The following is a 23765-nucleotide window of genomic DNA, read 5'->3' on the forward strand; positions in this document are numbered from 1 at the left end:
GTCTACGCTAAGCGATGCTTGAGGCAGTGTAAAGAACTAAGCCACGGGGCTGTGGACACTGCAAACGAGTGATGTGCATTATTGGATCACTCTGTACCCAGTAGGATTTGGATTTGGCGAAACGCCTAGAGAACGTTACCTGCCAACACGTGTAGTGCTAACAGTGAAGTACAAGGGAGGTGGTGTTACGGTATGCGGCTGTTTTTCGTGTTTACATTGTGGTACTCTTATTGCGCTTAAGAAAATGCTGAATGTGGGGGGATATGGACAGGTTTAACAGCACTGTGTTCTGCGTACACCAGAGAAACAGTACGGAGTGGATGATTGTTTGGATCAGCATGACCGTGCACCCTGTAACTAAGCGGTATCTGTGAGATAATGTTTTCTGAACAATATCACTCCTAAAATGGAATGGTCTGCTCAGAGTTCCGACCTGAACCCAAAGGGACAACTTTGGGATAAGAACGTCAACTTTGCTAGAGATCCCAATTTTCGATTCTTCAGGAGCAATGGGCAGCCATTTCTCCAGTTTTCCGTATTTTGCTATGCCTCTTCTACGTGAGTATTTTGCTGAGGGCTCCCGACCTGAGGGCTCCCGACACTTCAGTTTGTCCCACATGTTAAAAAGTCACAGGAAGACGGGTGAAGCGATTGGGGTGGCCAGGAGACTGAACTGCATCTGCTGATTGTCCTCTCTTCACGAAACACCTCACGCACTCGCGACAATGTGCTCAAGCGGGGTGTGCTGTGTTCCGTCTTGCCCGAAATCCTCACACATTCGTTCGTCTTCTGTGAGCTGATCCATATACGGATTATACTGTTCTTGGATGTACTGGTTAGCGTTAGCGGTTTGGTAAAAGAATCGTGTCAGGATGAGGACACCAGACATTCCGCACCAAACACCTATCTTATGATTGTGCAACGAGTCTTCAGCGTACACATGAGGATTTTATGATGCATAATGGAGCATATTTTGTGAGTTCGCAAACCCTGACAGGCTGTACCAGGCCTCATCTGAAGGAATGAAATGGTGAAGTTCTGGTCTCATTTCGTCAGCAGCTCGTGGTCGTGAGGTAGCGTTCTCGCTTCCCGCGCCCTGGTTCCCGGGTTCGATTCCCGGCAGGGTCAGGTATTTTCTCTGCCTGGTGATGACTGGGTGTTGTGTGATGTCCTTAGGTTAGTTAGGTTTATGTAGTTCTAAGTTCTATGGGACTGATGACCATAGATGTTAAGTCCCATAGTGCTCAGAGCCATTTGAACCATCTGGTCTCATTTCAGCTACAAACCATCGGCACAACTCAACAGGTGAAACTTCGTCTGGACGCGTTAGCTCACCGGTAACAGTAAATTTGCGAAGATTCAGATGCAGGCATTTTCTTGCTGTTTCGACACGAGGATCTCTTATTTCCCTGTTGCACATTTAAACGTCATCGAGAGTTCGTCCCACTTCGTTACAAGTTTCCCTTCACTCGAGCAACGTTTTGTACAGTTCTAGCTCTTTTTGGTTAGTTACAGGTTTTATTCGCTACGAAGACTGTTTCACGCCATTCTACCACTACGTTCTGCATTGCAGACGTTGCTGGAGGTTTTAACTAAAAACTTACAGTCTTAAACTCTAGCGTAAACTGTTCCGCACGTGTATTTCACGAACTGTGCTACGCATAGAACTCGACAATGAACACGCATTGTTATATCGTGAGCGCCATTTGGTCCTGCATCCAAGTTATCATTAAACACGTCTGCTCCTGTCACTCACTGAAACATTATGACACAGCTAAGTATTCAGGAGAGAGCATGGAGGAATGAGCATACACAGACATGTAACAGCAACCGATTGGCACATCTAAATCATGGTTTCAAGCATTTTCTGTGATGGGCACTTCTCCTGTCCATTAAGAAGGGACAATTCTGTGTTCGTGTTACAAATATTTTGCGGAACAATTTTATTTTGCTCAGTGAAACACGACGTGGGCGAACGCTTATGATAACTGAAGCGAAATGTGCTAGTAGACATGGGTCCGGAAAGGACCAGTTGGCGAGATAATAGCGAATATGTGCTTACCGATATCGGTGTTAAATATTTTCGTAGTACGAAAGTATTTGAAATGAAAAATCTTTTCCCTCAAGCCCTCATCTGATTGGTTTCAAATTTCAATCATGATATACCTAAACAAAACATACAATACTATTTCAGCGCTCTTACCGTACACTCGTACCTGTTCAAGGACGTGTTCCATTCGATTGTGTATTTGGATGCAATACTGCTCTCATGTCTGCAGCAAGGTACGTAGTCTTCCATTCATGCCTCTGATCTCACAATTCTTGATAAGACTGTACAATTCCATGCTCCAGTTCTTCAAGTTTATCGAGTTTGAAATCTACTAAATGATGGCAAAATGTTTGAGTTTCAAAATTGTGAAGTACGATTTAAAGCAGGCCAGTGCACGCGTGGTCTAGATGAGTAATCCAAACGTACTTCCTTCAGGGTTTGAACCCTGCCAATGCTTAAATTTTGAATAAAAGCCATTAGCAATGACGGCCGACATCTTCCGACACAAGACGTCATCCAGGATCTGCCAACGGCCTTGTCGGAGAGGACGGATGTGTGGACAGAGATTCAGGACTTTTTCTTGCCCATTGGGTGGGACTCTGCCCCTAAAAGGGGGAAGAATAGCTGCGGTCAACGGCATGAGGATCCAGAAGGAAATGAAAACCACTTCATTAAGGACACATGATGTATCCACAGCACATATGTCCTGTAATTGAAGAAGTTTTGTGATGTTTTATCCATTGGAATACGATTACGTACAAGTTCCCCGTTTTGATCTGCCGGAGGGGACTGCCAAGAGGGAGGTTACCATGAGAAAAAGATTGATTAACAAACGAAGGGGCAACTTTCTAAAAGTCTCAGCGTGGAATATCAGATGTTTGAACGTGGCAGGGAAGCTAGCAGATCTGAAAAGGGAAAAGGCTCTAGATATAGTGGGGATCATTGAAGTAAAATACACTCCTGGAAATTGAAATAAGAACACCGTGAATTCATTGTCCCAGGAAGGGGAAACTTTATTGACACATTCCTGGGGTCAGATAAATCACATGATCACACTGACAGAACCACAGCCACATAGACACAGGCAACAGAGCATGCACAATGTCGGCACTAGTACAGTGTATATCCACCTTTCGCAGCAATGCAGGCTGCTATTCTCCCATGGAGACGATCGTAGAGATGCTGGATGTAGTCCTGTGGAACGGCTTGCCATGCCATTTCCACCTGGCGCCTCAGTTGGACCAGCGTTCGTGCTGGACGTGCAGACCGCGTGAGACGACGCTTCATCCAGTCCCAAACATGCTCAATGGGGGACAGATCCGGAGATCTTGCTGGCCAGGGTAGTTGACTTACACCTTCTAGAGCACGTTGGGTGGCACGGGATACATGCGTACGTGCATTGTCCTGTTCGAACAGCAAGTTCCCTTGCCGGTCTAGGAATGGTAGAACGATGGGTTCGATGACGGTTTGGATGTACCGTGCACTATTCAGTGTCCCTTCGACGATCACCAGTGGTGTACGGCCAGTGTAGGAGATCGCTCCCCACACCATGATGCCGGGTGTTGGCCCTGTGTGCCTCGGTCGTATGCAGTCCTGATTGTGGCGCTCACCTGCACGGCGCCAAACACGCATACGACCATCATTGGCACCAAGGCAGAAGCGACTCTCATCGCTGAAGACGACATGTCTCCATTCGTCCCTCCATTCACGTCTGTCGCGACACCACTGGAGGCGGGCTGCACGATGTTGGGGCGTGAGCGGAAGACGGCCTAACGGTGTGCGGGACCGTAGCCCAGCTTCATGGAGACGGTTGCGAATGGTCCTCGCCGATACCCCAGGAGCAACAGTGTCCCTAATTTGCTGGGAAGTGGCGGTGCGGTCCCCTACGGCACTGCGTAGGATCCTACGGTCTTGGCGTGCATCCGTGCGTCGCTGCGGTCCGGTCCCAGGTCGACGGGCACGTGCACCTTCCGCCGACCACTGGCGACAACATCGATGTACTGTGGAGACCTCACGCCCCACGTGTTGAGCAATTCGGCGGTACGTCCACCCGGCCTCCCGCATGCCTACTATACGCCCTCGCTCAAAGTCCGTCAACTGCACATACGGTTCACGTCCATGCTGTCGCGGCATGCTACCAGTGTTAAAGACTGCGATGGAGCTCCGTATGCCACGGCAAACTGGCTGACACTGACGGCGGCGGTGCACAAATGCTGCGCAGCTAGCGCCATTCGACGGCCAACACCGCGGTTCCTGGTGTGTCCGCTGTGCCGTGCGTGTGATCATTGCTTGTACAGCCCTCTCGCAGTGTCCGGAGCAAGTATGGTGGGTCTGACACACCGGTGTCAATGTGTTCTTTTTTCCATTTCCAGGAGTGTAGAAAGAAGAATGTTATCTGATCAGATGAGTATGGGGTAATATCAACAGCAGGAGAAAATGGCATAACCGGAGTAGGATTAGTAGGATTCGTTATGAATAGCAAGGTAGGGCAGAAAGTGAGGTACTGTGAACAGTTCAGTGATAAGGTTGTTCTAATCAAAGTCGAAGCAAACCAACCACACCAACAATAGTTTAGGTACACATGCCGACGTCGCATGCACAAGATAAAGAGATAGAGAAAGAATTTGAGGATATTGAAAGGGTAGTTCAGGATTTAAAGGGCGTTAAAAAATTGTTAGTTTTTGGGGACTGGAATGTGGTTGTAGGGAAAGGAGTAGAAGAAAGGCTTATGGGAGAATCTGGAATTGGTAGCAGGAATGAGAGAGAAAAGGGACTAATTGAGTACTGCATCACAATTTCAGCTAGTAATAGTGAATAGTCTGTTCAAGAATCACAGAAGTAGGCGGTATACTTGGAAAAGGTTGGTAGATACTGGGACATATCAGTTAGAGTACATCATGGTGAGACAAATATTCTCAAATGGGCTATGGGATTGTAAGGCAAGCCCAGGAGCAATTACAGACTCAGATCACATTTCAGTAAAGATGAAGAGTAGGCTGAAGTTTAAGAGACTAGTCAGGAAGAATCAGTTCGCAAAGAAGTGAAATACGGACGTACAACAAAATGGCAGTTCAGTGGAAGAAGAATGGAGACCCCTAAAAAGGGCAGTCACAGTAGACGAAAAGAAAAACAAGTATCACGAAGGTAACTTCTAAGAAGCAATAGGAAGGAGAGTACTGCAACTGAACGAAGAAATAAGGAAATATAATAATCATCATGGAAATTCCGGAGGACAGAGAAAAATCACTTAGAAATAAAATAAATAGGAAATGTGGGGAGGCTAAGGCGAAATGGCTGCATGAAAAATATGAAGAAATCGAAAAAGAAATAAAGACTGTCTCAGCTTACAGAACCGTCAAACCAGCTTTCGCTGAAATTAAAAACAAGGCCAGTAACATTAGGAGTGCAATGGGAATTCCACTGTTAATTGCAGAGGAAAGAGCGGATAGGTTGAATGAGCACATTGAAGGCCTCTATGAGAGGGAGGATTTGTATGATGAAGTTATACAAGGAAAAAACAGGAGTCGATATAGAAGACACAGAGGATGCAATGATGGAAATAAAAGAACGATTAAGAGCGGGATTAAAATTCAGGGTGAAAGAATATTAATGATAAGATACACTGATGACATTGCTGTCCTCGCCGAAAGTGAAGAAGAATTACAGGATCTGTTGAATGGAATGACTAGTCTGATGAGTCAAGAATGTGAAATGAGAGGAAATTGAAGAAAGGCGAAAGTAATAGGAAGCATTAGAAATGAAAACAACGAGAAATTTGACTTCAGAAGTAGGGATCACCAAGTAGACGAAATTAAGTGATTCTGCTATCTACGCAGCAAAGTAACCCGTGACGGATGGAACAAGAAGGACATAAAAAGAAGACAACAAGCACTGGCAAAAAGGCCATAACTGGCCAAAAGAAGTCTATTAGTTTTAAACATAGGCCTTAATTTGAGAAAGAATTTCTGCGAACGTACGTTTGGAGAACACCATTATATGGTAGTGAAACGGGGACTGCGGGATAGCAAGAAAAGAAGAGAAATCGAATCATTTGTGATGTGGTGCTACAGAAGGACGTTGAAAATTTGGTGCACAAATGCGTTACAGAATGAGTAGATTCTCCGCAGAATCTTGGAGGAAAGTGGTACATGGAAAACATTGACAAGAATAACGAACAGAACGATGGAACATCGTTTAAGAAGACATCAGGAGATAACTTCCATGGTACTAGAGGGAAAGTCAGAGCTTTAAGTACCTCCAGCTTATAGTCGAGGACATTGGTTTCAGTTGCTGCTCTCAGATGAAAAGATTGGAACAAGAAAGGAATTCGTGTAGGGCCGAATGAAACCAGCCAGATGACTGATGACTGAAACAGAGAGAGAGAGAGAGAGAGAGAGAGAGAGAGAGAGAGAGAAGAAAAAGGCTGGCCATTTGCATTTATTACTTTTGGTGTCAATTGTAAGTGTGCGCCTCAATCCATTTCTCGTCAGTGACTCGCGAATGAACGTGAACCTCGATGAGTTTATCGCTTAGCAATGCACAGTAGCGTAACTGATATCGGAGTGCGTTGATGAGGATATAAAGAGCCACCGAGCACGACATATGGAGGTTCGCGGTGGACTGTCAGTTCCTAGCAATTAGTGACAATCATCTTGACTGATTTCGTGCAAGACCTGAAGACTAGCGCGTGTTGCGTGCGCCAGCCACCTATTAACCCTACCAAGTTTCGAATTTCTTCCCCCTGGGATTTGGCGCTCTATTCCGCCGACAGGATGGCCACGAAAAGGGTTAATAGGCTATTACGACTTTCTTGTACGGCACGCTGTAGATGTTGTAAAGTCGTTAAGAACTTCAAAGAATTAATAGATCACTTTTCTACCATTTACTGCTCCCTCGTTTCCTTTTATACCAGGCAAGGAAACAACTTTTTAGCCAGGGCAGCAACAGCTCGGAGACAATGTAAATAACAATATAAACAATCAACACTCAACGACCATTTAAGCCATCATACAAATTACAACAATTAAGAAAGCCAGGAATGATGAAGTGCTTTTAAACGCCCCATATCTGTATGAAGGTGCATTATTCGCAACTCCTGGTTTCACGTCAGTATCGATATATATTCAGGTTTATGACGGTTATATTTGCATAATGTATATGGAAAATTACGGAGTCTCACCATTCGGGAAGTTATCCACGTTGAAAGGTAAACAGCCTCAGTTAGTTGTAATAATAAAATCAAGTAAACTAACAAATAACTTTTGAAAGTGCTCAATTTTATGATTACAACCCATTAATATGGTTTGATATTTAACGCGGATGACTTCCCAAATGTCAGGAGTTTGTAATTATTCATTTACATTACGACGACGTAGCCACCATAAATCTGAAGATGCATCTATACTGACGTCAGACCGGAAGTTTTGCTTCAAGCATCTTCAAACAATTATGCGGTTTTGAAAAGCACCTATTCATTCTTGACCTTTTTACTTATATATTTTTGTTATAATTTAAGTGGTTACTGAGTACGCCAGCCGTGAACTTCCTGCATTTTACGGCGCAGCACAGTTTCCGGATACGAGCCTCATAGCTGGGGGACAAAAAACTTTGCTGTGTCTTCGCACTACCTGATGGCACCCCTTCCTTCAGTACCAAAGAGAAATTAGTAATTAGAAGGGACGGCTGTTATTACGGTCGTTCTAAAGGAAAAGAAATTGCAAGAAATTCAGCTTCTCCATAATTGAAGTTGCGGCACCGCTACAACAAAAGAGAACTAGTGGTTGTAAAAAGTGTGGGCAGCTCTGTCTTGAAGAGTCTGCAAAGGTTTGGAACGCACTGGTAGGAAACCAGGTAGAGAAGTGCTTGGAGAATTGCACGAATGCTTATTCGTGCCATTATTTTGTAGCTTGTCGGTAAACGAATAGGTATTCACACAGGACCAAGGCAAGCAAAAGCTACGTGAAATCCAAAGTAAATCCATGACAGCATCTTATATAAAAGAAATAGTTTCATCTATACCTACATCTACACATATATTCCGCAAGGCACGGTAGGGTGCGTGGGGAGGGTAGGTTTACCACTGCTAATTGTTTCCTCTCCTCTTCCACTCGCTAGTAGAGTGCGTAAATGCCTCCGTAAGAGTCCTAATTTCTCGTAGCTTATCTTCGTGGTTCTTGCACGCGGTGTATGTTGGTGGCAGTAGAGTCGTTCTGCAATGAAGTTCATATACTGGTTCTCTAGATTTTCTTAACAGCTTTCCTCGAAAAGAACTTCACCTTTCATCCAGCGATTCCATTTGAGTTGCCGAAGCGTCTCCGTCACACTTGTGTGTTGTTTGAACCCACTTGTAACAAAACCAGCAGCCCGCCTCTGAATTGCTTCGATGTCTCCCTTTAATTCGACCAGGTACGAATCTCAACCATTTGAGCGGTACTCAAGAATGGGTACCACTAGCGTCCTGTGTGCGGTTTTCTTTACAGATGAACCACACTTTCTCGAAATTCTCACAATAAACAGAGGACGACGATTCGCCATCCCTACCACAATCCTCACTTGCTCGTTACTTTTCGTATGGCTTTGTAACTTTACACCCCGATATTTAAACGATGTGAGTGTGTCAAGCAGGACACTGTGAATGCTGTATCTGAACATAATGTGTTTGATTTTCCTACTCATCAGCATTAACTTACATTTGACTGCATTAGGACTATGTGTCACTGTTCAGACAACTATAAATTTTTTCTAAACTATCTTGTAGCCTTCTACAGTCAGCCAACGACGACAACTGCCCGTATGCCAAAGCATGATCAGCAAATACCCGCAGATTGCTGCCCACCCTGTCCTCTAGATCATTTATTATGTAAAAACTAACAGCGGTCCTATCACATTTCCCTGGGGCTCTCCTGATGATACACTTGTCTCTGATGAACACTCATCGTCGCGGACAACATAATGGGTCCTATTACTGACAATTCTTCGAACCACTTACATATCTCGGAACCTATTCCATATGGTCACACCTTCGTTAACGGTCTGCGGTAGAGCAGCGTATCAAATGCTTTCCACAAATCTAGAAATGTGGAATCTGTCTGTTGACCTTCAACTGTAGTTCGTAGTACAAGCCGAGCAAGCCGAGTTTCGCACGAGCGATGCTTTCTAAAACGATGTTGATTCCTGGACATAGGCTCCTTGGTCTCCAGAAAATTTATTGTATACGAACTGACAATATGTTCGAGGACTCTGCAGCAAGCCCTTCATACATACGGGAGTCACTTGCACTTTTTTCCTGTTGCTTGGAACCGTACGCTGAGCGAGAGTTTCGCGATAAATACAACCTGGGTAAGGGCCCTGTGTTATAGACTACTCTTTGTAAAACCAAATTGGGATTCCGTCCACATCTGGCGACTTACTTGTTTTCAACTCTTTCAGCTGTTTTTCTAACCAGAAATGCTTATTGCTGTGTCATCCACATATGTTCATAATATTACTGCATGTAACACAACTGCAGAAAGAATGAAAGGGAAGGGTGAAAGTTGGGTTGGTATGTCTGAGGAAAAGAAAGACGAGAAAATCCGGAAATTAGAGGTGCTGAGAGAGCGCAAATGGCTCTGAGCACTATGGGACTTAACATCTATGGTCATCAGTCCCCTAGAACTTAGAACTACTTAAACCTAACTAACCTAAGGACAGCACACAACACCCAGCCATCACGAGGCAGAGAAAATCCCTGACCCCGCCGGGAATCGAACCCGGGAACCCGGGCGTGGGAAGCGAGAACGCTACCGCACGACCACGAGATGCGGGCTGAGAGAGCGCAACTGTGAAGAAATAAGTAGAAGGAAGAAGAAGATAAATCATGCATAATTTCAGTTGTAAAAGCAAGAAATATACAATGAAAGAGACTGTGTGTGCTACCCCATAAACAACTTAGTCATACGTTACCAACTTTAAGCACTAACGTTTCCATGCCCATTCGATTTGTAGTTAAAACTTCATCATTTTGGGAGCTTATTACCATCACAGTCAAACCCCAGTCCTACACGTGAGTGGCGTGTGTAAATAGTGGCTGTCTAACATTACAGGAATTTGTCAGATGGAGATCTCAACAAAGCACGCCCAGAGGAAAATGTTTCAGTCGTTTAGGGTCGCGTGAGGGACATGGGAGCATCATATCGACTCCATTTAATGCAAATAAGTAATAAGATGGAGCAAGGGAGGCGGGAAGAGTAATCTTGAGTTCTTCCAGGAGGACTCATCACAGGTAGATGTTAGGACTGTTCCGCTGGCTTTAACAAAAGTCGAACGACAACAGAGGAAATCAGGACAGGGGTTACAGAGTGCGAACGTTTTGGGACGGTTTCTTCTCACCTGTTTGAGAGCAGGAGTTGCCACACGCGTTCACTCATGATACCACAATATTAACGAATTAATTTCATGTTTCTATTTTATGGATTTTTCATGCCTGTAAACAACTATACCCACAGCATATTTTAAATTTCGTCTGCTTACACATTTTGTTTTAAATTTATGACTACCTTGATGGGTCCATGATTCTTTGTGGCGTAGTGTTCCTTTGATGTAGTTTGTACATCCGTATATCTGACATTATGTACGCCAGTTTTTTGGAGTATTCAAGACTATAAACAATTATATACAAAGTATTTTTCAAAATTTTGTTTGCTTATGCTGTTTGTTTTATATTTTGATTACCTCGATGGATCCATAACAATTTATCCGTAGTGACCTTTTGATATAACATATATTTTGATACATCGTATATTATGAATGAGTAGTTTTCTCGTTATCTTGTTGTTAACTTGGTTGCAGTCTTCTAGAGGATCTGACATAAATTGCTACAGTTTTCTTTTTTGCATATTAGTATGCTGACTCAGCTGTGAAATCCTCTTCCACTGGAACGTGCATATCGACACTTCCGCGCCGCCTCCATGGTAAACAATGGCGTCCCTTAAGCAATATTTTCAGTAACACTACGATCTAGGAGCAGTCTACAATGTTTGACACGCATTTCTACATGCCTGTCTGAATATCAACACGTTGTTAATATACAACCGTTTTCGTAGCTCTGAAGTCTGGTGCTTATCGATACGTCAGCGTCGTCGCCACGAGAACCATTGGCGTCACTTAAGCACTGTCTCTGCTAGCATACGATCTACGAGATTTCTGAAAATCACCACCGATTAGTATCGAACTTCTCACAATCAATTATTACTGGTTATCTCCTCTATATACACTTTTATCACGTACTGACGAAATGCTGTCTACAGCAGTCATTTATTTTACGTACAACTCGTTGTTAACTCTTTACGTCCTGTATGCCTGACTGGTTGTTCTTGACGTAATGCCGTATGCGTTGGGGCGAGCGTCGCGTATTTAAGTAACAACTCTGTTACTCTTCTGAGCAGCTGACGTTCGTCGAGCGACAACACCTGCTCTTTTCACCGCCACCGCCTTCCAACATGGGTATAATTCCTTTTTTAAATTTTGTTTATACAACATGTATTTCATACGTTACTACTATTATCAGGCTACCCTATAAAACAATTCTCTGTTTGTGTTTCAGTATAACGGTTTGAAGATGGTCATATTCTGACAGAAAAATGTTACCATTGCAACTAAACATTTTACTGTTGTCCAGTTTATTTTAATCAACTTTAAAGTTTTAGCTAGGCTGCCAATTTCCAGTATGAGAAATGTAATCAAAAATTACAGTCATGCACGATTTAGGGGCATCGTTCACTGAGACGTTGAACGGCATTATGTAGTGTTCATCGACGAGATCTACTTCCGATTGTCGCGATCAGATAGTCCAGACTACGTCTGTAGAGTATCTGCCCCACACATCTCCAACTACTGGAAAGCAGTGTGAGGAACTACTGGATATGACAACAGGGCTGATTTGGTAATTGCTGACCAAAGGTTGGACGCTCGCCGGTATGTAGCAAAAATGGTAGGCCTTCTTGTCATACACTTCATGACCAGATACCGAATGGCACTTTTCAGCAGGATAATGCACGGCCCCAGATTGCGCACCACAGATGTCTTGAGGAATGTATGGACCCTTGACTGGCATAGCTGTGCTCTGATTTGTTCACTTTAGGCCATGTCTCGGATCGATGGAAGATTAATACCTTCGCTTTGGCCTACAGTCAATAATCTTAACAATATGACACAGCACATGTTTCACGCATGGCAAGATGATCGTCAAAATGACATTCAGAGGCTGATTGCTTCCTTGCCACAAAGAATACAAGATTGTATTCGTGTCCGTGGGCGTCATATACCTTACTAACGATGATGGGTATCACTTAGAAATGGAATGAAAGCGTAATCAATTAATACCCACTATGTGGTGAATAGCTTACAGACTTTGATTAACATCGTACAGCTACTTCATGGTGTATCGCATTCCATTTCCGTCATTGGCGATAATGACGTCCATCATCTTACGGCACTTTCAAGAGCTCGATGTGCAATTCAGGGAACTCTTTCGTCATATGTTTCTCCGAAACCAGTGTCGCTGAAAGTTATTGAAAACGCAGCAGATTTTAGGGAATTTGTGTTTGGAGAGCATTGAAAGTATTATCAGGACCCATTCGTCAGAGTATAAGTGATTTAAGCGGTAGGGGACGGCCGCCTTTCTTCCTCATGGAACCTGGCATTCCGAGAATACGATTATATAACTATTGTTCGTCAGTTATAAAAAACACCCTCTGCTTGTTTCATAAGGCGCGGCACATACTGAACGAATAAGTAAGTAATCTTCTGAAAGAAAACATTGTCAGCAGTACTCTGCTCTGCTGTATCCTTATTCGTTGTGTGAATGGCCAATACTGAAACTAAGTCATTTTCAGTACTTATACATAAGCATTATGCAATACATTGTACGTGATGTGGCATATAATCGAAAACTTATTTCATATGTCAGACCATAAGTGAAATAATCCTTCTACATTACAGTCTAAAAACAAAGAATGCCTGTTCTCACTCAGGGCAGCGCACGCAAATTACGTCCTCAAGTATTTGCTGGATATATTCCAACCACTGCCTTCAGGCAAAGCTTTTTTTTAAAAAAAAAAAAAAATCTTGTGGGACTTAACTGCTAAGGTCATCAGTCCCTAAGCTTACACACTACTTAACCTAAATTATCCTCAGGACAAACACACACACACCCACGCCCGAGGGAGGACTCGAACCTCCGCCGGGACCAGCCGCATAGTCCATGACTGGAGCGCCATAGACTGCTCGGCTAATCCCGCGCTGCATAAAGTTTCTATCCTGTACAGCTCCCTGTAGTTCCATGGAAGTTATTCCGTGCTGTCTTACTAGAAGCCCTTCTTCTTTTCAGTGTTTTCCATACATTCCTCTCCTCGCCTATTCTCTGGAGAACGTCCTCATAGCTTACCTTATCAGTCCACCTAGTTTTCGAAATTCTTCTGTAGCACCACATCTTAAACGCTTCGACTGTCATATGTTTCTGTTTTCCAACAGTCCACATTTCAGTACCATATAATGCTTAGCTTCAAACGTACATTCTCAGAAATTTCTACCTCACATTACGCCTATTTTCGATAGTAGTAGACTCCTCTTGGGCAGGAATGGCCTTTTATACAGTGCTAGTCTGCTTTTCTTTCCTCGTTGCTCCTTCCCTCTTGGGTTATTTTGGTGGCTAGGTAGCACAATCACTTAACGTTGTGATCCCCAATTCTGATGTTAAGTTTCTTGCACTTCTCATTTCTGCTACTTCTCATTACATACGTCTCACTTCGATTTACTCTCAATCCATATTCTTTAGTAATTAGACTGTTGCAGTCCATTCGTTAGTTCCTGTATTTTTCTTCACTTTCACTGATGATAGCAATGTCATCAGCGAATTGTATCATTGGTATCCCTTCGCCGTGAATTTTAGTCCCGCTCTTGGACCTTTATTTTATTTCTGTCGTTACTTCTTCGATATGTAGACTGAACCGTTGTTGCGAAGGACTGTATCTCTCTCTTATTCAATTTTAATCCGAGTACTTTGTTCTTGGCGTTCCCTCTTGGCTCTTGTTCATGTTGTATATTACCCGTCTTTCCTTACAGCTTACCCCAATTTTTCACAGAATTTCAAACATCTTGCGACATTTGACTTTGTTGAGTGCTTTACAGGTCGACAGATCCCATGAACGTGTCATGCTTTTTCTTCAGTCTTGCTTCCATTATCAAGCGCAACGCCACAACTGCATCTCCGGTACCTTTACCTTCTCTAAAGCCAAACTGTTGGTCATCTAACAGATCCTCAATTTTCTTTCCGTTATTCCGTATAATATTCTTGTTATCATCTTGGATGCTTGAGCTGTTAAGCTGGTTGTACGATAATTATAGCACGTGTCGGCTCCTCTATATTCGGAATTGCGTATACGCTGTTTTCCCGAGAGTCTGATAAGCGTCTGTAAAGGTTACCTGGCGAGTGTAATCGTACTGCAAGAAAAGAATTACTTACCATGCAAACGGGCTATTACGATGCGTAGGAAGGGTGGAAGTGAGGGCGAGAGTACCACAGATATGTGGAAGGTAATCAGACGTTTTTTTCGTTGCGGCGAGACCTTTTAACGAAATTTGAATCTCCCACCCACACATGGCGGTATGACCATCGTAAGAAAATCAGGTATTTTATCGAATTCCAAAAAGTAATACGTAGTATTAATCTGCTACTTATAACTCATCTGTGCTGCTCCCTTAAGAGACGAGGAATTTGGCTACTTTGAGAGAGTTCAAAAGTGAGGAGTCATCCCGTGACAGAACGAGATCATCCTCTTAACATGAGTTAAATATTCTATGACTGTGAAGAACCATTGTGATGTAATAAGTATTAAGCTGACAAGAACGGATTTCCTTTTACGTGATGAGAGAATACTTGCAGGAAATAGATGCTATGCCATAGTGTTGTACTGGATTTTCACAACTAATAACGACAGTTTAGCGATGTGAAAATGCATGTAAGCTGTTATTACTTCTGTCTTCGCAAATTACTTGTATAACAGGGAAGAAACTACATTTCACTTGAGAAATTCGAGGTGTATTGACAACAACAGCCTCATTTCTGATTCGGTAAAGTGGAATTTTTAAATGGGGGAGTCTATGTTGAGGATGGAATTGCAGTTATAACTTTACATCCAGGCCAGAACTGCTTGTCTTACAACGTGCTGTGGATACTGTGGGCATGAGGCTTCGTTCGATCAAAAGCAATGGCTAAGTCTTGTTCTATCAACAGGTACAAACAATGGTCCGACCAATTGGTTCTTGCGCGCAGCGACTCGCAGTGCCCTCTGGATGACTGAATAGCGAAGTAACAAGTATACCGGTTGAGTGGCGACAGAAATTGATATGTGTAGTGCTTGAGAAGATCGAATGTTGTGAGTGTTTGCGCTGTAAAATTATTCCCTCCACATAATTTGATCAGTTGAGTGCTTGGTGGTCACGCTGACAGTCTCTCCAGGCGTTGAGCTGTTGGTACAGCCGGCGTGTGGATACCTGGAGACGGTCACGCAACTGCCAGTGTGGTCGATGTGGGTGCGGGTCTTCAGTCCTCTCCCTGCCAGCGTGCCGGTGGCTTCCTGACGGTCGGTGGACGGCACGCGGTCATGAGTGTGTGAGATGGGAAGCATTTTTTTCGCCACATATGGTTAGTGTAAGGTGGAACGATGTGATAAAAGAGGGTGCGTGTGTTCTCAAACGTCGTTATACAAGACCCTAAATATACACACTTCAAAAAAAGTCTTGTATCACGTCGGTTCCGAGAGTTCCTGTGCAGAAAATTGGAATAGAGATCAACATAAACATCATTTCCACCCTTTTTATTACTCATGGAAACCACACATTGCATGTTGGACTACCATACAGCGAGACCTTCAGAGGTGGTGGTCCAGATTTCTGAACACACCTGTACCTCTAATACAGAGTAGCACGTCCTCTTGCATGTATTAGTCGTGGCGTACTATCCATAAGTTCATCAAGGTACTGTTGGTCCAGATTGTCCGACTCTTGAACGGCGATTCGGCGTAGATCCCTCAGGGTGATTGGTGGGTCACGTCGTACATAAACCGCCTTTTTCAATCTATCCCAGGCATGTTCGATAGAGTTCATGTCTGGAGAACATACTGGCTGCGCTAGTCGACCGATGTCTTATCCCGGAGGAAATCACTCACAAGACGTGCACGATGGGGTGTGAACCGCCACCCATGAAGACGAATGCCTCGAAAATACGCTACCGATATGGTAGCACTATCGGTCGGTGGATGGCATTCACGTATCGTACAGTGGTTACGACGCCTTCCATGATCACCAGCGCCGTTCGTCGGCTCCACATAATGCCACCCCAAAACAGCAGGGTACCTCCATCTAGCTGCACTCGCTGGACAGTGTGTCAAAGGCGTTCAGCCTGACCGGGTTGCCTCCAAACATGTCTCCGACGATTGTCTGGTTGAAGGCATATGCGACACTCATCGGTTAAGAGAACGTGATGCCAATCCTGAGTGGTCGGTTCGGCATGTTGTTGAGTCCATCTGTACCGCTCTGCATGGTGTCGTGGTTGACCTGGCCATGGACGCATCATGCAGCCTATTGCGCACAGTTTGAGTTGTAACACGACATCCTTGGCTGCCCAAAAAATATTATTCAACAAGGTGGCGTTAGTGTCAGGGTTACTCCGAGCCATAATCCGTAGGTAGCCGTCATCCACTGCAGTAGTAGCCCTTAGGCCGCCTGAGCGAGGCATGTCATCGACAGTTCCTGTCTATCAGTGTCTCCTCCATGTCCAAACAACATCGCTTTGGTTCACTCCGAGACGCCTGGACACTCTCCTTGTTAAGAGCCCTTCCTGGCACAAAGTAACAATGCGGACGTGATCGATCCGCGGTATTCACCGTCTACGCATGGTTGAACTATAGCCAACACGAGCCGCGTACCTTCTTCCATGGGGAATGACTGGAACTGATCTACTGTTGGACCCCCTCCGTCTAATAGGCGCTGCTCATGCATGGTTGTTTACATCTTTGGGCGGGTTTAGTGACATCTCTGAACGGTCAGAGGGACTGTGTGATACAATATCCTCAGTCAACATCTATCTTCAGGAGTTCTGGGAACTGGGCTGATGCAAAACTTGTTTGATGTGTGTATTTAGTGTTAAGATCTATTTGTGATTTAAATTTAATTACTTAATTTGGGAAAGGTTTTTGTGTGATTCTCAAACATTGAAAATATGTTTTATCATCAAGGGTTGTGGTGAGCGTATTAAGTGATCTATTTGACTCCTGTATTTTGTTACACGATTACTTTAATATTGTAGTTGAAATGGACTATTTGACACCATTTTTGATATAACAAATGTGCCAGCTCTCCCTTTGTCCCCAGCGTTATCCAATACGTACACAGTACTCTGAGGAGGGATGAAAACCTTTACCTGCAGGTTTTTAGTCTTTGGTTCATACACGTGTTCACACATACAGAAGCGACCACTTGTGAGAAACAGAGACAGAAAGCGAGTCTGGAATTTCACAATCAATGAAATGCCAGCACGTGATGCTTTGTATGGGGACAGTGAGAACAAATGGAGGGCCCTCAGGCGAGTAGGCATGTCACCTTGGTCTATGGATATGAGGCGTAGGTGTTACAACCGGAAGTAGCCACTCGAGAGAGCGGAGGTGGTTTCCTAGGTACCAAATATCAATGTACGCTGACTTCCGGTTTGTGGTCGGTGGTTCTTAGTACCGTGATCTGTACTTGTAATTAGGAGACGGGTGGTTTCGACCCAAAACGGCCGCTAATATCCTGTACTTCATTGCATTCCTCGGTGCTTACAGTTATTAGATCGTGGGAAGCGGGAGTGGTGGGTGCAGACAGGAACTCTACCAAAGTGGGGGAGCCCTCTTTCCTGCAAATTGATTAAATAAATAATATACAAATTGAACTGAACAATTTGCTATTATGTCAAATGATTTGAATTCCCTGTCCTGAGATCCTTCCGAACCAACATAGTTTTAGTCTTTTTCCTGCCAATTTCTAGATGGGATAGGTTATTGGGGAAGTAGTGAAGGGGAGATCTGGGCGGTTTCTTAAGAAGAGGAAAAGAGGTTCAGAACTGCGGGAAGGGTGACGAAAATAATGTCCTTTTTCCCAGAAAGGAGGTTCGAGGAGAAGGGTGAGGGGTGGGAGAGTTTCTCAGAAAGATAGATCAGCCTCAGGGAGGTCATATACAACTTAGCATAGTGGTAGGCTGAGGGAAGAGGGGATGGGTGATGTAATTGATCAGTTTAATTAACTAGCATATCAATTTGGTATCAGAGGTGCATCAGGGTTGGCTTTGATATTTTTATGGCCACACTCCCAGGAGAGGCGTTGCAGTCGATGTCGTGCTGTTGCCAAAGACACTCGCGCCGGTCATCTGCTACCATAGCCCGTTAATGCCAAATTTACCTACACTGTTCTATTGCATACGTTCGTCATGCATCCCATATTGATTTCATACAGTGTTGCTTGCAAGTTAGCACTGGCCACTCCACACAAACGCCGCTGCTCTTTGTCGTTAAGTAAAGGTTGTTGGCCACTGCATTGTCCATGGTGAGAGGTCATGTCTGATATCTGATATTTGTGGCACACTCTTGGATCTCAGGATATTGAATTCCCTTACGATTTCCTAAATGGATTATACCATTACTGGCTCCAACAACTACTCCACATTCAAAATCTGTTCATCCCCGTCGTACGGTCGTAATCACATAGGAAACATTTTCTTATAAATCACCTGAGTACAAATAACAGATTTGCCAATGCACTGCCCTTTTATATGGTAGTTCTGCTATAAATATATGTGCATATCACTGTCCCATGACTTCTGTCACCTCAGTGTGTAAAGGAGGGAAATAAATTTTATAAAACAAAGGCATATAATAATAATTACGTAGCAAATGCTTTACATTAAAATTTTACGAAAAATCTAACGAAAAAGTTTTCAAAACCCCTCCGACGACGTACCAACCTCCATGAAAGTTGGAACGCCCACTTGTGGGCAATGGACTGTCACTGCTGTAGAGGGTAACAACTGCAAAGGAAGACACAGATCCGAGTTGTCCAACAAATGTTTGAAGAGCTGGGTGAGTGCTAATGTCAGATGAAGAGTCCCTCCCCCCGGACCAAAATAAGGAAAAGGGAAATATAAAGAGGGGAAAGCTTCAGAGACTCTTATAGATTCATGATTCGGTCATCTTCACTCAGCGATATGGTGCAGTGCTACGGCTCCGTGTTCGGAAGGACGGTGGTGGGGGTCTCCGTCTGGCCGTCCTAATTCAGGTTTTCCGTGATTCCCGTAAATCGCTTCAGGTAAATAGTGAGATGGTTGTTTCGAAAACGACACCGCTGATTTGCTTTGCTGTCCTCCACCAGTCCTGAAATTGTGGTCTATCTCTAATTATCTTAATGATCTCGTCGTCGACTGCGTGTCAAATATTATTATTGTGTTAATGTACTGGCACTCGGTTATCGTCATCCGCCTTCTTCCTTCGCAATGCAATAACGTTAAGTGTGAATTACAATGTCTTAATTTTGTACAATCTTTGTAATGTTCTTTCTCATGATCGAACCCGTTTTGTGACACAGAACACATTCTGAAGAAGGCACTATGGAGATCATATGCAGATGGGCGGCCAAACAACTGTGTCCAGTAGTCAAGGGGTGTATGGCTACTGCTTCACTTCTTGGTCCAAGAGGCACTACTGAATCTCCAAAAGCTTTTTCCAGATCTCTCGTGAAATTTGATACGATCGTTTTAATTCTTCTCGAAAAGTGTGGTTAATTATTTGTTTCACAAAAAAATTTGACAAGTTAGTTTTTTCCAATCTGTTCAATCCATGAGCCCTTTGCTGCTAGAAAATCTGCTTTTTCATTACCATCTAATCTACAGTGAGATGGTATCCACTGAACAGCTTACATCATTTAATTACTATTTTGACTTCTTTAACTATAGGGATTTTTGGATGTTAAGTTTTGACAATTGTCAGTATGGCTGCCATGGAATCATAACTGTTTCTCTAATGGATGTAAATAATTCTTTAGATGAATTGCAATTCTGATGGCTTCAACTTTAGGTTCAAAATTTGAGTGATTGTGTCATGGGGTTTATTAGAAAGAGAAAATCTGCTATATATTCCTACGCCAATATTTCTTTATTTTTCCGTTAACGAACCATAGGTGTAGATGAGGAGCCACTGATCTTCAGCGTATTTCAGATTTATTGTTTCTTATCGTGTAGCTCTCATTACTAATTTTTTTCATAATTATCCATTATTTGTAGCTGGTATTGCCAGTGAGGAACCAGGACTGGAGAGCGTGGAAAAACAAATGTAGACCGCCCCCGTCGGATTTAGCCAGCAGTTGCATCCCGGGTAACGCAAAATGGTCAGCAAAAGGGTTTCAAGACGTATCTCAATACAAATGTATCTGGGGTTAAAATACTCCTCCATTCGGATCTCCAGTAGAGGGCAGCGTTGAGACACAGACGCTGAATCTTAGTCTTCATTTCATCGTTTCGATTGTCTTTTATGCTCTGCAATACACTGAAGCGTACTCTTCAACCACTTTGACGATAAATACACAAAGAATCTTTCATGATATCCTTTGAATTCAGTCACTACCTGTTTCAGTAATTTCCAGCTTTTTCAGCTGTAGTTAATGTTATTATATAGTTATTCGTCACTGTAATGAAGTAAAACAAGTGTGTTTATAGATGACAGAGAGTGAAAAAGAGTGTGACTTCGATCTTATAACCGTTAGTGGGAATTGTTGGGGAACTTACTCTGCGCAACAGCCCGGACACTGGAAGCCCTGCCCTGGTACCAGCGAGAAGTAACCGAAGAAGAATGCTGCGGGCAGCAGCCACAGGACGACTATGCTGGCGGACGTGTTGCGGGGAGTCATGATGGCCGGGTAGTGCAGCGGCCGCAGGATGCCCAGGTAGTGGTTCGTTGCCAGCGCCAGCAGGTGCGCCACCGTCGCGATGATGCCAGAAAGACGCAGGGCCTCCACCGTCAGCAGCAGGCATTCGTTCACCTGCCACGCAGCCACTGAGCAGTTTAGTCGACAATTGTCTCATTCCGTCAAACGAGGATCACAAAAAAATTTATATGTAAATGTTATTTTGTCAGACAGTGACGTTACTGGAGAACCGTGGCTGCTATGCAGTACTGAATGTTGATGGAGTGTGGCACAAATCAAAGACAGTGACATGATGGCAGCTAGTTCTGATACCAATGTTCCTCGCGTTTTGATGAAAGCATCTACAATGTGGCTATACACGGTTATACAAAAATTACCATATCGACAACAACATAAATTGTGTAACTAAGTTAAAGGATCATCTAAATTTACGAAAAAATCTCTGTGCCTCAGTGGGCACAGTGTGCAATTAATCCTTTCACTGCTGGGGACGTGTTAAGTCGTCATGCCTCGCCGTTCCCCTGGCGCGCCTGACGTGTAAAGCGAGGCCCTTGGGTCTTTCCTACAGCGCTAAGGACATGTTGACGCATACCGCGCCACCGGCCTTTCCACCGTTAGGGACGAGTTTAGGCGCACTGAGTCACGACTACCTGAGCGCAACAGACGTGTAAATACGCAGAGTTGTCTCTCCGCCGTGCTCTTCCAGTAACTGTCCAATGGTTTGACTATATAGTTCAAGAGTGCATATATGTTTGTTGCTGCGTTCCCTCTTGGCAGAATTCGACTTCGATTCCTGTGTTTTCGACAGTTTTCTTGTTTTCTACGAGAGAAATGTCACGTCACCGAGTTTGCACAGATAAAGAAATCCTGGATATGCTCAGTAAGAGCGACAGTGAGTGTGAACTATCTGACGTTGCTAGAAGTGTTGAGACTTCCACAGAATCTCGAAGCTGTAGTCCTCAGCCCTTTACATCGGAGGGAAGAGCAAGAATTACAGTCAGCAGTTCCTCTGAATCCGAGAAATAAGAAAGTGTCAGTAAGACTGTTCGGAAAAGAGCGCGCCTAAGTGACATATTTTACTGGAAAGAAACCGATATCCAGCCGTTCAACCATTACTTCGATGACTCAAGTTCAGGACACAATTATTGTGGTGTCACCGCCAGACACCACACTTGCTAGGTGGTAGCCTTTAAATCGGTCGCGGTCCATTAGTATACGTCGGACCCACGTGTCGCCACTGTCAGTAATTGCAGACCGAGCGCCACCACACGGCAAGTCTAGAGAGACGTACTGGCACTCGCCCCAGTTGTACAGCCGACGTTCATAGCAATGGTTCACTGACAAATACGCTCTCATTTGCCGAGACGATAGTTAGCATTGCCTTCAGCTACGTCATTTGCTACGACCTAGCAAGGCGCCATAGCAGTTGATTATCAATATTATGAAGCATGTACCGTAACGAGAGATGTTCTACAATTGTGGATTAAAGTTAAGTATTACATCATCTACGTACTTTATTTTCAATTCTCAAGATATTGTCCTGTTCCAGACCTCACGCCAGTCAGCGTGTAATTAAATGCGTGTATTTCGGCCTCCTCTAGAAAAACAGTGTTGGCTCTTCTGCCAACACTACAAATTGGCGACGAGGATACAAACGGTCTCCTTTATATATAACTAATTTACTTGTGTCATGGCTTCGCCACAATCTCCAGATGTACTGTCCGAATTTTATGAGCCTTTTTTGTTGGCATGTGTAGGTTTGTCCACCTACCGTGTGACAGTGAAATTGTTTCCCCGACGCGACGTAGCAACTCTGTCCTACGACGAAATTGTGTCTGCATTAGATGCATATTTCAAGGAATCAGTCAATGTAGTTGCAAAAAGTTATACGTTCTTTCGTACAGAACGTACGGCTGGTCAAACTACTCGGGAGTGGGTTGCAACCCTGAAAGGCCTTACAAGGGATTGTGCTTCTGCGTGTGAATGTGGACTCCCTTATTCAGATACTATGGTACGTGATGCAATTGCACAGAACGTTTCTGATGTTCGTATACGGGAGCAAATTTTGAAACTAGTCAATCCCTCCCTTCAACAAGTGATAGACATAATGGATAGGCAAGACACACTTGACTCTGCTCAGGAATCGTTTGAACCTTCGCCAGCCATGTGTCACATTAACCGGCCTGCCGGGCGCGCTGCACGGAACGGTAAACAGCCCTCGCGCACGTCTGCGCAGCCACGTGTCCCGCGCCAGCACGCAAATGCAGTGCTAAAATCATGCCCGCGGTGTGCTACTAGACATTCACGTGAAAATTGCCCGTCACGCCAAGCTATTTGCTTCTTCTGTAATAAAAAAGGACATGTTCAGAGTGTTTGCCAGAAAAAGCTCAGATTGGACACTCACAGCCATTCCAGGCCCTTTGCTTCACGCCGGAATCGGAATCGAACCAAGAATACTCAGGCTCGTGAACCTTCGCCCATGGACATTCATGTAGTTAATTCCACTCTGCCCAGTGCCACTCTCTCTAAAAGTGACTGTGTGCGTTCCACAAAAAGTGTGCGTCGACGTCGCCGGAAATCACGTCAATTAACAAGTTATTCTGTAACAGTGTCTGTTCAAATTGCACAAGACAGTCGCTCTTGTCGTCAGCAGGACAATAAACTTTTTGTAGACTTGGACATTAATGGCAACGTGATCCCATTCCAGATCGATACCGGAGCTGCAGTTTCT

At 44.1% G+C, this 23765-nt stretch overlaps 1 protein-coding gene across 2 annotated transcripts in view; it reads right to left on the minus strand.

Annotated features, from left to right (window-relative positions):
* LOC124612766 (beta-3 adrenergic receptor-like) overlaps nucleotides 1-23765 on the minus strand; it is a 310137-nt gene that overhangs the window by 159715 nt on the left and 126657 nt on the right. For both annotated transcript variants that reach the window (XM_047141160.1, XM_047141161.1), the window contains one exon: nucleotides 20895-21148. In XM_047141160.1, coding sequence (XP_046997116.1) covers nucleotides 20895-21148 — 254 coding nt within the window. The remainder of the gene's footprint in view (nucleotides 1-20894; nucleotides 21149-23765) is intronic.

This window comes from Schistocerca americana, chromosome 4 (assembly GCF_021461395.2).
Source record: "Schistocerca americana isolate TAMUIC-IGC-003095 chromosome 4, iqSchAmer2.1, whole genome shotgun sequence".
NCBI lineage: Eukaryota > Metazoa > Arthropoda > Insecta > Orthoptera > Acrididae > Schistocerca > Schistocerca americana.